Here is a 14,898-nt window from a genome sequence, read left to right as displayed (position 1 = left end):
TTTTTGTATATAAGTATAATATGACAAAAATAACTTAAAATGTTGAATATTAATTTGGAATAATAGTTTTACATTAGAGGAAAAGAAGTATATTTTTAGCTTCAAATTTGTTTTTGGTCCTTTTATTTTTAAATAGATGAATTTAGTCATCCAACTTTAAAAAATAATATTTTAGTTTATTTTTTTATATAATTTAACATTTAATAACGATTTTGTATCATCACCCATGTAATATTAATTTTTAAACATAAAATATATTTAATCCTATATTAAATACGTAATTACATTTTGTTTTCTTTTTATATAAAATTTTATAATTTTCATTTCCAAATGTATCGCTCTGTATTTATCTTGTGACAAAACATGTCACATCACTATAATATATCCATTAGCATCGTGTGACCTAATAATATAACATTTTCTTTATCACATCATTACTTTATGGTAAAATCCTAACCATAAACACTAGAATAGTAAAATTTCATATTACAAAATTAAGATGACAAAATTAAAAAACAAAATAAAATAGATATAGTACAATAACCAATAATATATTAGAATAAACAAAATGAACAAACTTTATTTTTAATCTTTACATTTGAAACTCCTGTACTTTATTCCTAATAAATATTTTAATTTATTTAAATCCCTGAAAATTTAGAATGTAAAAGCTAAAAATAATATATATAAACTAAAAGAAAGCACAGAAAGAAAGTAATTTATATTTATCTGACAAAAGAGAAACCTTTGGTTTTTGTAAAGATAAAGATTATCCAAGCCAAAATGCTCCTTAAATCTTCCTTGACCTAACAAAAATTCTATAATTAATTACTGTACGACCTGGGAATATCAATCACTGATGTTTGCTGAATTATACATTTTCCTCGGATTCTCTTTGCAACTCACGTCGTGCAGCAGCCAACCTCTCCGCAGCCAATCGTTCCTCCAGTGCTCGAGCACCTCTTTCTCTGCATCAATCAACAGTACCAGTTGCCATGCTAAGTTAATGCTATGCAGAACAATGATTGCAACAGTTCTTATTGCTGCTTATAAAAACTCAAAATAATGCAAAAATATGAAGACAAGGAATTAAAAAGAATTAGTCCCCGCTAGCACCAGAAAGGAAAAAAAATATCTGCCATTTTGGAATAGTATTAAGATGTTTTATCAGAATATTAGAATAAAAATCTAGTCTCCGAGAAATAATTCTCCACTCTTGATCTGAAATAATGCACCAACATTAGTTAAATATGGTTGCTTTAGTTAGCGTTGCAATAACACGGAATACCTAAAAATTCAATTACATAGATTCTAGTATAACATAGATCTCACTAGCTTCCAAACCAAAAGAAAAGGTCTCTGGTAAGCCATCATTACATGACAAACAGTTTAAATATTAATAGACTGAAGCAAGGCTTTTGTTTCTAATACCTTTCCTTCTATATTTGTTTTTCATGCAGAGCATGAAGATAAATGGCAACTAGAAATTTGAGAATAACAACATTTTCCATTTTAGATAAAATAAAGCAAGAAAAAGTATGCACTCTATTATTTTTTTATTTCATTTTTCCTCATGCATTGCTTCACAGGTGCAATTTCTGCTTGACAATATATACTACTGGACCCAATCAAAATTAACAACGGAAATATAGAATCACCTTCTCCTAGATGCCTCAATTGAATCTGAACCTGGTAAAGGCTCACTTTCCAGAGTGTAGCCTTGCCCATCATTAGAAGTATCAGATCTTCCACAGAGCATTCGGTGAAAAATTGATGCAATAGGATCTATAACCGGTCTACAAGACAGTAAAAAAAAAAAAGTTTCTTCATTTTTAGAAAGACAATTCAACAATTAATCACTAATTTTTTGTGCAAACTAAAAGCCAGAATTACCTTAACAATTCAGGGAAAAATGTGGAGAAAGCAAAATCCTCACTCGGGTCACCCCTATGTTTCGTTTCTGGTTTCCTCTGCCAGTATCTAAGGTAAATCCAGCTTATATATGTTCCAGATATAATCGTAGGAAGATATGCTGTAGCCTCTAGTGTCCAGAAGCTAATAGCAATGCAAAGCAATAAAGTGATAGATGGCAACCACTGAAGAGATGTAAGTGGCAACAAATTTAGGGCATTTTCATAAACCTATTATTGCTCATAAGTAATAAAGAAGAAGAGGATTGGTGTATCAAACCTTTGTTTTTATCTTGATGAAAGGAAGCTCTTGATCCGGTATAATTTGCTTGATGCCAACCAAGAAACCAGATATAACTCCATGAAATCCAGAAAGTGGCATGTAACTAGAACATTCCAGGAGGAAAATAAGATCAAAACAATTTGTTCAAGGTGGAAAAAGAAAATCGAATGTCTGTTAAGATTCAACAGATAGACTATGTCTGTTAATAAGATTCAACAGATAGCTTATGTCTGTTAATAAGATTCAACAGATAGCCTATGTCTGGGGGACCGCCAAAATGAAACTTCTGTTTTAATTATTATTAAGTATTGATTTTAGCTGATATCCTGAACAAAAAATGTTTTCTACATGTCAAAGCCAAAAGAGCACAACTAATCACACTTAAAATGGGCCTCCATTTAGCTTTTAATTATATAGTGGAGAGACAATGCAGCACAATGTGTGAGAAAGAGAGAAATATAATACACTAAAAGAAAAATAAAACAAAACATCATGAGCAGCAGAAGAAAAAAATGATCTCGGATTGTATTATATACATACAGGTAAGTCTCCAGCCTTGTAATGTAGTATAAGGCAATAGCAGTGATGAATACACACACTGAAGTTAGAAGATTAACGACAAAGATGAATTTAAAGAATTCCCTGGAGCCCCATACTGGTTCAAGCAGCTTCCCAATAAACAGGAGACCCAATGTGCTGATTACTACCTATAATATTGAAAAGTTTTTCTTAAAAGCAAGATTTACAAGTCAGGTAATAAATTAATAGTGTTCGGAAAACACAATGTGCATACCCCATATGTAGACTGTTCAACATAACCAGCAGTAATGAGATTCCAGGCAAATGGGATTGTCCTGCAAAATGAACAAACAGGAAAATAAGTTCTAAAAGAGAATTTTGAAATATCAATGGAAAGGTAAGCTACACAATCACACTCATATGGAGAACTGAACAAGCAGATAGCCAAAATGAAATCTGTATTCAGTTAACAAAACCTGAATTTGATCTCTTGTCTGAAAAACAACACCATTCCCAAAACCTAGGAAATTGTGTTAGCAGATAGATATTATAAGTTTTAAAACTTTCCTTTTATCTGCATTTTGTATAACAAAAAAGGGTAAAAGTTTTTATTACTGAGCAGTTATTAGATGTTTGAAAACTCTTCTCTCTCTATTTGTAAGTGTAGAGTTCTGATTTACATGTGTTTTGACATTTTTTGTAAAATAGCTTCATTTTAGATCAGATAGATATTTCTCTTGCACTATAACTTGTTAATTGTGTACATTTTTTACTGTTGGGTAGTTTTAATTTAAATCTGATCATTGTTACACACTCATTGTATTTATAGATCTTGAGATATCAAGATAAGTAGTATGCTATGCTAGTCACTCTGAATTTACAGTTTAACTAATAATTGCTAGGTTCGTATAGTATTCATTCTTGCTTGAAGAGGCCATTGAAATTTTCTGAGTTCAAGAATAGCGGATAGGGTGGAATAAAACTTCTGATAAAGGTTAGCTCAAGAGTATGTGCTAGATCAAAGTTTAACCGACCCTTTGCTTGCTTTAAACTTTGTGCTCAAACAACAAAGTGTAAGAAGATATATTTGAGCACCAGGTCTAATATAAAAAGATGCAAGTACTTTGGTTATATTTTTCGTCTGATAAGCTTTTGCTTGAACAAACAATAAGCATACTTCGTCTTATAAGCCTTGAGCATTTGTGGTACACATCGAAGACTTATAAATGCTTATTCTTTGTGCAAGGAATGTTCGTCTCTTTGTTTTTCTCAAAAGGATCTTGCAACTTTTTGTCATCATTAAGATCTCTTGAAGAGCATGCTTAAAGTTGATTCACACAAGCAACTTATCTGAAAAAGAAAAAAGACAGTGGTGTCAGGACCTACGTGTTACACTAAGGAAGAAAGAAGTTATTTGCCTAGGACTGATAAGTCATGTCATGTATCAGAGAAGTTGCGTAAAGAAGCGATGTACATTTAATGCTACATGAAAAGCATTTAGTGCGTCTACATCCTTGAACGTGGTCAAACAACAGTTGACGAAGATGAAAGGCTCGCAAACCTCACAACGTCTCCAAAGGGATTTGCAACTGCTCTTTTCTACTCAACTCTTTATAAAGAAGTCATCTTTGAAGAAGAAAGGTTGACTACAACAATTACGACGAGAATGTTAAAGCTCTTGTAGTCCTAAGCAATCCTTAGCCTTGTATTTGTGAGGAACAACATTATTCGTGTTTGAGAGCAACCTAAAAGAGTGTTTATCATCTTGTATCCGTCTTAGGACATTTATCTCTTTCAGTGAGTGAAACTCGTAATCTTTGAGATCACAACCTTTGTAATCAAAGTGCTTTAGTTAGAAATGATTTTGTCCAAATAATACTCATGTTTAGCGAGAAGTAGCTGTAGGTAAACAATACTTGTGGTTTTAGCCAGGAGTAGCTGCATTTCAAAGGATACTCAGGTTTACCCAAGAGTGGCTACGATCTAAAGAATACTTAGATTTAGTCAGGAATGGTTAGGTCCAAAGTATACTCAGGTTTAGCCATGAGTGGTTGTGTCCAACGAATACTTGTTCAGCCAGAAGTGGTTAAATCCAAATAATACTTGTATCTTGCAACAGTAGTCTTCGTTGGTGAATCTTGATCATGATGATCAAGAACTGGATATAGTCTGAGTTTATCAGCCAAACTAGTACAAAAATATCTTATGTAAATCTCTCTAATCTCTTATCCTTTTTACATTACATGTTATTAATACTTAACTAATCTTGGAAGGAGATATTTATAGAAATGATCTTTAAAAGGTTTGTTGGATAGTGCATCTTTTAGCTTGTAGTTGCGTTTAACAACTCTTCATTAGACGCAATTCATAAGAAAACTTGCTTAACAATGCATATGTCCAATATTAAATTTCATATGTTACCTATCAGATGAAGCTTAGCGAAAAGCTTTTGAAAAATCTTAAAACACAATTCAACCCTCCTTTCTGATATATTTGGTCTGTTTTCACAGTATAGATTGTAAAAACAATACTAAATCTAGTAAGTGTAAATTTCCACATCAAATTATCTCTGCTAGTGCTCCTTTTAAGAGCACAATCATCATTATAATAACACAGACTACCTCTGCTAGGATCTCACAATCATCATTACAATAACACAGTTTTAAGTGTCTCACACTTAGACACATCGATTTTGCTGTTTTGCTATTGCTAAAAGTTCTTCATGAGGAACTGCTGCTAGTGTGCAGCCACTGCCTTCTATTAATCTTTCAGTTTTAATCTGTCATCAAACACTTACGCCATTTGCATTATGAGCCACTAACTTGTACCTTGAGCCTAAGTTATGATCACCCAATTATTTGCAACCATCTTTTAGTGTTTCCGATTGAAGTTTAGAACCTGTTTGGACGAGGTACTCCATAAGTACTTTTAGGAGATAAAAATAAGAAAAAATGAAATTAGTTTCCTCTAATTTATATTTAACTTATACATAAGCTTATGTAGAATTTCTTTCACTTAGTTTCTCTAAATTTTTATTTAAATTTGTACATAAGCTAATTTAGTTTATTTATAGAGAAGTTCATTCCATTTTTTGTCTTTCTATCTTTCTCCCCAGTAAGCGTTTATAAAGAAGTTCATCCAAATAAACCCTTAATCATATGCCACTTTCCATTTAAATACTATTTTCCTAATCAATGCCATTCATGCACATATATACGTGTTCGAACAAAATTCTTGAATTTAATTGTCTGCCACTCTCGATTTTAAGTTCCACCCTCCTCCACACACACAACCCTGCTTTAAAATTTCAACAACTAAAACAAACACTGAGCAAAGTAAACAAATCACACACATTTTAATAATGCAATATGCGGTACCTGGCGGGAATAAGAGCGACGTAGGTAACAGCCGAAGGAAAAAACTGAACCGCAATGTGACCGCAAACCAGCACCACCGCAAGGCCCTTGCATAACCGAGTGAAGCCGGTGAAGAGGCCCGTGCCCTGCCACCAAAAACTAATCAAAAGATGGAAATTGAAATGGGGAAGGTTCGCAAGATGGAGAAGTTTCTAGAATCTGATCGAAGAGACAGCGGAGAGTTACCCCTGAAATCGCTGGCGTGCTCATGGACTTGGCGGTGATCCCAATCGGAAGAGGTTCGGATCTGATCTGATGGGTTTGTTGGTGCCAAAAACAAAGTCGTTTTGATGGCGAAAAGTGGAAAGGAAGATGAGGATCTGATCTAGTCTTCAGATACTTGCTTAGTCGCTTTACCCAAACACTAATGCAAATAAAATGTTATTAATTGATTTTTTTAGTAAATTACACTCTCATGGTTTTCTATCCCGTTTTCTCGATTTACATTTAAGCCTCGGTTTTTTAAGATTTTACACAGTTTTATTCCATTACTTTATTATTTTATCATATATAGATATAAATGATTATAATGCCTTAAAAATTGTAATAATGAAAAATTATGAAAACATGCTAGATATAACAGTGTGTTAAGAAATCTCAGATTTTAGTACTAGTTATTCTATTTTTTTCTTAATTACTCTTTTTTTTCTTAATTTAATTTGTTGATTCTGTTTTCTTATTATAAGAAAGTTTGATTGAATTCTTTATTTTTTTTAAAACCAAGTGAATATGGTTTTTCCCACCTCATACCATCTTGCATTAATAGTAAGAGACACGTGTAAATTTACATTTTTTTTTGTCAAACTATTGTTAATATTTGATAAAATAAATAATATTAACTAGATTTTGAAAATTAAGAGATTTAATTATTTTTTTATAAAGGAATTGTTTCTGTTTGGGTCAGATGTTTTGAGAATATTTCCTTTGGTTCGTTATAATTAAGTTGTAGCCTGCTACCTGCTTATGTGATTGTCTTGATTCTCGGCTGGAATGTTGGGGTACATGTAAATGGTTTTCTACCCCTACATTTTTCTTCTTGTACCCCCAAAATTTTATAAATTCCGAAACTAACCTTCACCTGTTATTTGAATTTGGGATCTGGAAGTGTGCTACAGATTTATCAATCTGAAAGTGAATCATGTTGTTTTCTGGATGAAGGGGTATTCTGGAAGCAAAGTTTGCATAAATTGTTGATTTCTGAATTGTTGAATCCGGAAGTCTAATTTATATTATGGATTGGTGGATCTGAATGATTTTTTTCAATTATGGATTTCTGAATCCGGAATGCATATTTTGAATTATGGATTGGCTGATCAAGAATATTTTTTCAATTATGGATGTTTTGCATTTTTTAATTTTGGATTAACACTGTCATTCATGTACTACCCCAGAAACACCAATCCCAGAGATTACCGGACGCACCAATCCAAAAATTTACCGAATTTCATAATCCGAAAAACAAAAAAAAATGGTACAGTTTTATATAGGGACAGTTTTATCTTTGTGCAACCTTATGGGGGTGCAGGAAGAAACTGCCACGCAACATTGGCATGATGTTGGTCAACTTATTTTTGGGATGGGTTGGGCCTTTGTGCCTTTGTGCCTGTGGGCCTTTGTGCCTGTGGGCCTTTGTTAGCACAATTTTGATGGTTAAAGTTTTGATATTGTGTATGGTCTTACTTCTAATACTCCTTAAACTTTTATTAAGGTGCTTAGATGTATATGACCAAAGGGATCTTGGTCTCATGTGGTATGAAGAGGTTTGAATGGTTAATGTTGGTCGGTATCATCTTGGTTGAGAGATATTGTGCAATTGACAATGTCTGTCATGGTTGAGAGGAAGCCGCCTTAGATTTCTTTTTTTATTCTTATTTATCGACCTTCATATTTGTTTTCCCTTTGACGAGTTTACAATGGAGGTGCTTGAGATTTTAAACGTTGCTTCCACGCAACTCCACCCGAATTCATGGGTTGCGTTATAGGCCTTTCACCTGGTATATGAGATGTTGTGTCTAGATCTCTCCCCTTCATTATTATAGTTGTCAACCAATTGATCTGATAGGTTGTTTCCCTTGTGAGTCAGTTGGGGTCTTTCTTTTTTCACCCTTTGCTTCTTCCTATAAGAATTTTAAAGGTGGATTTTTTAAGATTTTGGTTGAACCGAGTGGCTCTAAGTTTTTCTTTAATAATAACAATAAACCTAAGTTTCTCTTTTACTAGACCTAGAACCTGGCCCGCTATCAATTATGGTCATAATCTTCCATGACTGTCGAAGACCGAGCGATTTTTTATGTGTTGGATAGGCTGTCGAGGAAGATGCCCACCTGCAAGATCCTTGTCATCTACAAGTCCCCCATCGTTGGGTGGATTTCAATGGTATGCATGATTTCTGTTGCGATGTGTTTCCTTAGTCGTTTTTAACTTTTCTTAATTTTCTTATGTTTTTCAGGCGTTATGGCTCAACATGCTCCCGATATGATGCAAGTGCTAAAGCAAGTTCGCAAAAAAAGGTGTAGGAAACCTGAGGTTGGTCTGAGAACTCCTGCCCCCAAGCCGACTAGTGTTATGCCAGCCTCTAACCTTATCATTGATTTAAGCCCTCCACCCATTACTAAGAAGAAGAAAACAAAGAGGAAGGAGAGGAGCGGGAAATCCTCGAAGAGGGTTCAACCATCTTTTGAGGGCGCTGACAACTGGTCGACCTTTATGCTGATGGGAATAATTTTAAGGTGGTGAAGATTCTCTCTAACCCTTTATGCATCTACAACTGAGTTAGTCTCAACCTACTTGGAGTGCTGGAGAGAGTAATTGGGTTGAAGTGTCTCAAGCTAACTTGACGAAATTAAAGCAAGAGTTGCCCGAGTTCTCTAGCTCTTTGAGGGCGGCTTTCGAAGCCAATTCTGAATTGGACATGAGGGCTCGGGTTGCCGAGTTCTTTGTGAGAGAGTTGGGGGCTTTGAAGACCAAGCATGCCCTATTGGAGAAAGAGCATTCCTTGCTCCAAAATGATACATTTAAGCTAGCGGCTGAGAGATCTAAGCTAGCGGCCGACATCAAGGAGCTAGAGCGAAGTCTCACTCGGATGACACTTGTTCGTGATTTAGCCGTGGCGAAAGGAGAGAACGTCGAGGCCGAGTCGACAAATCTTCAAGATTACATCCTCGTTAATCATGAAGAGGGGTTTAACCAAGTCATCCGGAAGGCGACTTTCTTGTATAGCATCACTGACGATGAAAGTAGGTTTATTTTGAAGGACGTTTACAAGGGTGAACTTATTCCCGTTGATGATGTCCCCGCGACCGAATATGCCAAGGATGTTGTCGATCACTAAGAGTGTAGCGACGACTGCCTCTTCCTTTTTTTTTTTTTTTTTGTTGTGTTGGCTTCGGTCAACTTAATATTTGTACACGCTTTTCAGATAATATTTTCTTTTTGTGTAAGTAATGACCGAAACAGATTGCTCGATTTTTTATTAATGAAATCTTTTCTTGATTACCTCTTCATTATTGTTGTCACCGTTGTATCTTTGAATTTTAATTCTACATACTAATTTTCTATTTTCCAAGTATCGACCAATTCCATTTGTTTGTCAAGATGTCATTTTAACTTTGCGCATTGAGTGGGCTTAATTTGTAATAAGTCTCGGTTGGCTTAGACTAATGCTTTTAATTTTTGTATTACGACTTGGAGCTTGAGGTTCATTGATAATATCTCAGGTTTTTTCATTTCAGTTGATGCTTGATGCTTTCCCGATAGGTGCTATAATTTATACACTCCATTTTTTCCTTCGTTTTGTATGTAGAAAGGTCCTCCCCACTTGACTGAGAATTTCTCATCTGTCTTTCTTGCATCGCTGCGGAGTATCCAAACTAAGTCACCTTGGTGGAATGCTCTTGGTTGTACATTTGTGTTATATCTCATGGTTTCTCTAACCTTGCATGCCTCGTCCCTAGTTCGCGTTTTGTCTCTAAATTCGTTGATAAGGTCCAAATTTGTTGCCAAGCTTTTGTTATCGATGTTAAGGTCAAGCAGTTTCCACCTCAAGATGGCTCTCCAACCTCTACCATTATCATGGCATTTGTGCCATATGTAAGGTTGTAGGGCGTTTCTTGTGTTGCAAATATGGTCGTACACCAGTATGCCTACAAAACCTTTTTCAATTTTTTTGTCTATCTTCCCTTGGCAATGCTAAGTTTCTTCTTTAGCTCATTTAGGATTATTTTATTTGCGGACTCAGCCTGTTCATGTGTTTGGGGGTGTTCAATCGAGCTCGTTGCATGCCTAATGTGGAGCCTAGCAGTCCTTGTTGCATGCCTAATGTTCAATCTAATAGTCCCCGATTAATGAATTGTTTGTTAAGATGATTCTGTCTTAGACGATGCCATCAATAAAACTTTCAAATACATTTTGATGATAACAAAAACCAAAACATTGTGTTTAGCTATTAGAACTTTAAGAATGCATAAGATGCAATAGGTTGTATAGATTATACATTACAAACATTAGAAGAGGAAGTCTACAACTAAACTCAATGAACCAAGTGTCATACTTCTCTGTTAGACAAAAACTAACACAATGTGCTTAAAGCTAAACATATAAGACGAAGTTGTTGAAACACGTTGACCGATACGCTATAAAGCATGAGCATTACATAGACTAGACAATAATCAAATGAACAAACAAGTGTTAGAGAAGTTTCCAAACTTAATCATTTCACTTCATATGTGCTTACAATGTTTATTAAAATATTTCCTAAACTCGTTTTGATTGAGGCATATAAATTATATTTGCATCAAAACAATGTTTTAATTGAGATTTTAAAATGTTTTCAAATAAATTTCAATAAATATTTCATGTGACTGACTACCTTGTCCAATATATTGAAAACATTCTTTTGAACTGAGTAAAATTAATATATCTTATTGAGAGATATTTTGCACAAGCACATTGTACTTTAATTAGACATTTAGTTTTTTGTTTGAAAATGATTTCAAAAAAAAGAGCATATATGTGTCTTTTAAAGTTTTTTTATGTGGAATATATTCAAGAGATATTAAATTGCAAAAGATTTATTATAAACTTGAATATATTGTTATTGTTTGAATTAATATATAAAAATGGAATGTATTGATAATTCTAAAAGATATTAAGAGAATATTATTCAATGGTATATTTTTTCTAAGATATTGAAAATATTAATATCTCTAGTAATCACAAAGGTTTCTAAATGTGTTTGTAGGAACCATCAACACATAGAGGAGGCAAAAGAACATGTTTCCTTATTGATCCTCCAACGGGCATAATGAAGTTATGGCAGAGCGATATTCATGAGAATATATTGAATACATTTAAAGTTATTGTAAATAATGAAGAAAAAGAGAATCTCGTAAAAGACACAATTGAGAAGAATACAAGTGAGAATGAGCATTAAGACACAAGTTATTCCTTATTTAGTGTCTGATATTATGTGAAGAGTCAGCACAGTTTTGAATTTTTGTTTCTTAAATTCTCAGCACATTACTCTCCAAGTATCTCTTCTAAAATGCTCTCTTGCATTTTAGAAACTCAAGGAAGTTCGTATAACCTCTTTTTTGGCTCTTGCACCTAGAAACCACTTCTTCATCTTCTCCAAAACCATACCCATTTTGGTGCTTCCTCCACAAATCTACAAGTCTTCTACTGCCTCCATTTCATCCAAGGCCAAACTCAAGACACCAATGCATCATCTCGATCAGAGCAAGAATACACGATTCAAATCAGCCTTAATTTTTAAATTTTTTGTTGTTGTGTTCATTTGTGTTCATGGTTTTCTTGAGTTATCGCACCATGTTCTTGATGTTCTTCATTTTTTCTTTCCATTTTCTTGTATTTCCACCGTTTAATTATGTGTTTCCATAGTTTACACATGTTTTCCACCTTTTATTTTGACTTTTAACCGTTTAAATGTTAGAATTAGAGGCCTAAACAAGAGGGGGGTGAATTGTTTTCACAAGATTTTCTCAAAGTTTGAAGGTAGAGTGAAAAGTTCTGAAAAATCAACCAATTTGATTTTCTGTTCAACTGAATAAAATTTCTGTTTTAAGGCTATTTTCAGAAAATCAACCTTTTGTTTTCACGAAACAACATGTTGTTTATACCAGCAAAATATGAAATCAAGTTAAAACATAATAAGATAGTAGAGATAGAGAGAATCACACAAGAGGTTTATATTGGTTCATTCTTAACCAAAAGCTACATCTAGTCCTCGGCTAACCACTGAGAATTCACTAGGTAATCCATCCTAGATTACAAAACACACACCAAGAGTGATGATCTTGAACCCCTCAAAAACACACATTACTTTTTCGCAAAACAACAGTTTCCAGAAACACCTTTCTGAAACTACCCTACACAAGAACTCATGGAAATAAAATGTTCAAAGAGAAGAGAATAGAATACACCTGGGTATACAAAGCTTAAGTTTAGAAGAATACAAACCTTAATTCTATTCCACACACTTGAGATGACCCAAAGCTTTTGAAATCTTGAAAAAACGTTTTGAGCAATCTCACTTTCTTAGTAATACAAAGGAGCGTCAAACAACCTTTATATAACCTCAATCAAGTGGTCAAAGCAGTTAAATCAAAAACCAAAAGCAGTTGGAATCATTTAAAACAATTTAAAACACTTAAGAGAATTCTATTATGTAAACAACCAGTTGTCTTCCAAATCAATCAGTTGAAATAATTTATCTGTTAAGGTTTCCAAAAAAATAACCAGTTGATTTATCGAAACAATCGATTGATTATGTTTGACAACAAAGATAAAGAAAAGCAAAGTTTTTCTAAATCATTTGAAAAATTACTAAGTGTCAAACAACAGGTTGATTCGACATTTCAAGAGGTTGCAATTTCACAACCTTTCAGAAACCCATCTTTTAAAAAGATAAAGATTCAAATAAACTTGGATCATCTTAAGGAGTGAATTAACAAGTTAAAAACTACTAGACAACACACACACCCAACAACAAGGTCTTCAACTTTTCCTCATGAATTTGGAGACATCAAATTATCTTGTTCAACATTAAATTCATGTTTTACCACTTGTTCTTAATGATCTTCATTTTCTTGAATTGTTGTTCACGTTTCTTTAATTATAATCGGTTAGTTCTTTATTTTCCTGATATTGTTACCGTTTATTTTCCTTTCCTTTCTCGATATTTTAAGTTTTCTTGCCCCATTACTTTCCTTTTTCATTCCGCACCAAAACCATCAAAATAGTTTGTTGTTCTTGCGATTTTGTCAACAAAATAGTTTGACATTCTTGCAGTTTTGTCAATATGGGTATTATTTCTTTGGTATATTTGTTATTTTGATTCAATCACTACTAGAAAATCATTAAATAGAAACTAATTTTGGAGACAAAAAATAATTAGTTATTATATTGATTAAATTAGATACTATTTTGTAGACTAAAAAACTATTGGTATCTAAAGTAATTTCTAAATTTCTAAATTAGTTTCTAAATTGGTATTCATTAGCTAATTGGTATCTATTTTGCTACCAATTTTAGAATCTAAAGTAGTTGGTAGTTAAAACCTTGGTAGGTAATTAGATACCAATTTAGAAACTAATTCATAAATTTGATTAATAATAGAAACTACTTTAGATACCGATAATTTTTTTAGTCTCTAAAATAGTATCTAATTTTGTCAATAGAATGACTAATTATTGTTGGTCTCTAAAATTAATTTTTGTTTAATAATTTTCTTATAGTGAACATATGTGTGCTATTAGGTGTTATTTTGTATTTCTTAACTTGTTTTATCATTAGTTTTTTCTAAATTTTATTTCAATTTGTCTTATATTTCTAGTTTTCGGCCCATACATAAGTGTTTGTTAAAATGCCTTTTAGAATGCACATCATGTGTTTGTGTCATAAAACTATAGCATAAGCTTTTGATTCTTTTTCTTTTGTAATCTTTGAGTTCTTGTGTTACTAGTTGTTCATTTGTGCACTCCATTACATCTATGTTCCATTATGTCTTGTTTTTTTTATTCTTAATTCCATTGGATTCCTAGGTTTTCTTCTTGTTAAGATTTGTGAATTTTTTTACATAGTTTTGCAATTTTATCCTAAGTTCATTGTTCATTGAAAACTCTGAAAAAAAAAAAATACACAATTACTTTGATATGTTGTTTGTACCCAGTTAAAAAGGCACGTCCAAAAACAAATATATAAACATCAAAAGCCAATACTGACTCTTTTTCTCAATGATGACGAGTGTGGATTGGAGGTCTGCCCGAGTGTTATGCTCTCTTTTGACATGCTCTAACTTTGTCACCTTAAAATCGGCCAACAAGTTATTGACTTTGTGGTAGTATTTTTATAGCATTGGGTCCTTTACTTGGAATTCTCAAGTGAGGGACACTCTATGTCTTATAAATTTATTCGAGTTGGGTATTATTGTCCGATAATAAAAGTAGACAACGTGAACTATGTGGGAAAATATGATAAATGTTAACAACACTCAAATTGTCATCTTGTCCACTAGAAAATTTGCATTCCATCAGAATTTGTGGCCTTTTCATACTTGGGAAATTGATAAAATAGGATTCTTTTCTTGGTGTTGCTGAAGTTTAGTAAGATTTGATGAATCTAATTTTACTTTATAATTTTTGAAGATTGAATACTTATATGTGTTTAGAGAATGCATTGTGTTGATTATGACCATATGGAAGTTTCTTTTTTAATAAGTTTGATATCACAATTGCTATTAAAAACTTATTTC

General features: G+C 33.0%; 1 protein-coding gene across 1 annotated transcript; it reads right to left on the bottom strand.

Annotated features, from left to right (window-relative positions):
• Positions 1-706: 706 nt before the first annotated feature.
• On the bottom strand, positions 707-6,558 carry LOC137837272 (rhomboid-like protein 19). The gene is made up of 8 exons (XM_068646232.1): positions 6,315-6,558; positions 6,090-6,214; positions 2,987-3,047; positions 2,734-2,900; positions 2,191-2,296; positions 1,894-2,096; positions 1,659-1,796; positions 707-968 (listed from the first exon to the last, which is right to left on the bottom strand). The coding sequence occupies exons 1-8, from the start codon at positions 6,336-6,338 to the stop codon at positions 872-874; spliced, it is 921 nt and encodes a 306-aa protein (XP_068502333.1). The 5' UTR covers positions 6,339-6,558; the 3' UTR covers positions 707-871.
• Between the last annotated feature and the right edge of the window lie 8,340 nt (positions 6,559-14,898).

The sequence above is a fragment of the Phaseolus vulgaris genome, chromosome 4 (genome assembly GCF_000499845.2).
Source record: "Phaseolus vulgaris cultivar G19833 chromosome 4, P. vulgaris v2.0, whole genome shotgun sequence".
NCBI lineage: Eukaryota > Viridiplantae > Streptophyta > Magnoliopsida > Fabales > Fabaceae > Phaseolus > Phaseolus vulgaris.
The sequence above is the reverse complement of the archived record's forward strand: the minus strand, read 5'-3'. Positions and strand labels throughout refer to the sequence as shown.

Bases quoted from the DNA above. Each gene is read 5' to 3' on its own strand.
- LOC137837272 (XM_068646232.1), bottom strand. From the start codon at position 6,338: ATGAGCACGCCAGCGATTTCAGGG. The intron at 1,797-1,893 runs GTAATTCTGGCT...ACTGTCTTGTAG, and splicing joins TTTTTCCCTGAATTGTTAAG to ACCGGTTATAGATCCTATTG. The intron at 969-1,658 runs GTGATTCTATAT...TGATTGATGCAG, and splicing joins ATTGAGGCATCTAGGAGAAG to AGAAAGAGGTGCTCGAGCAC.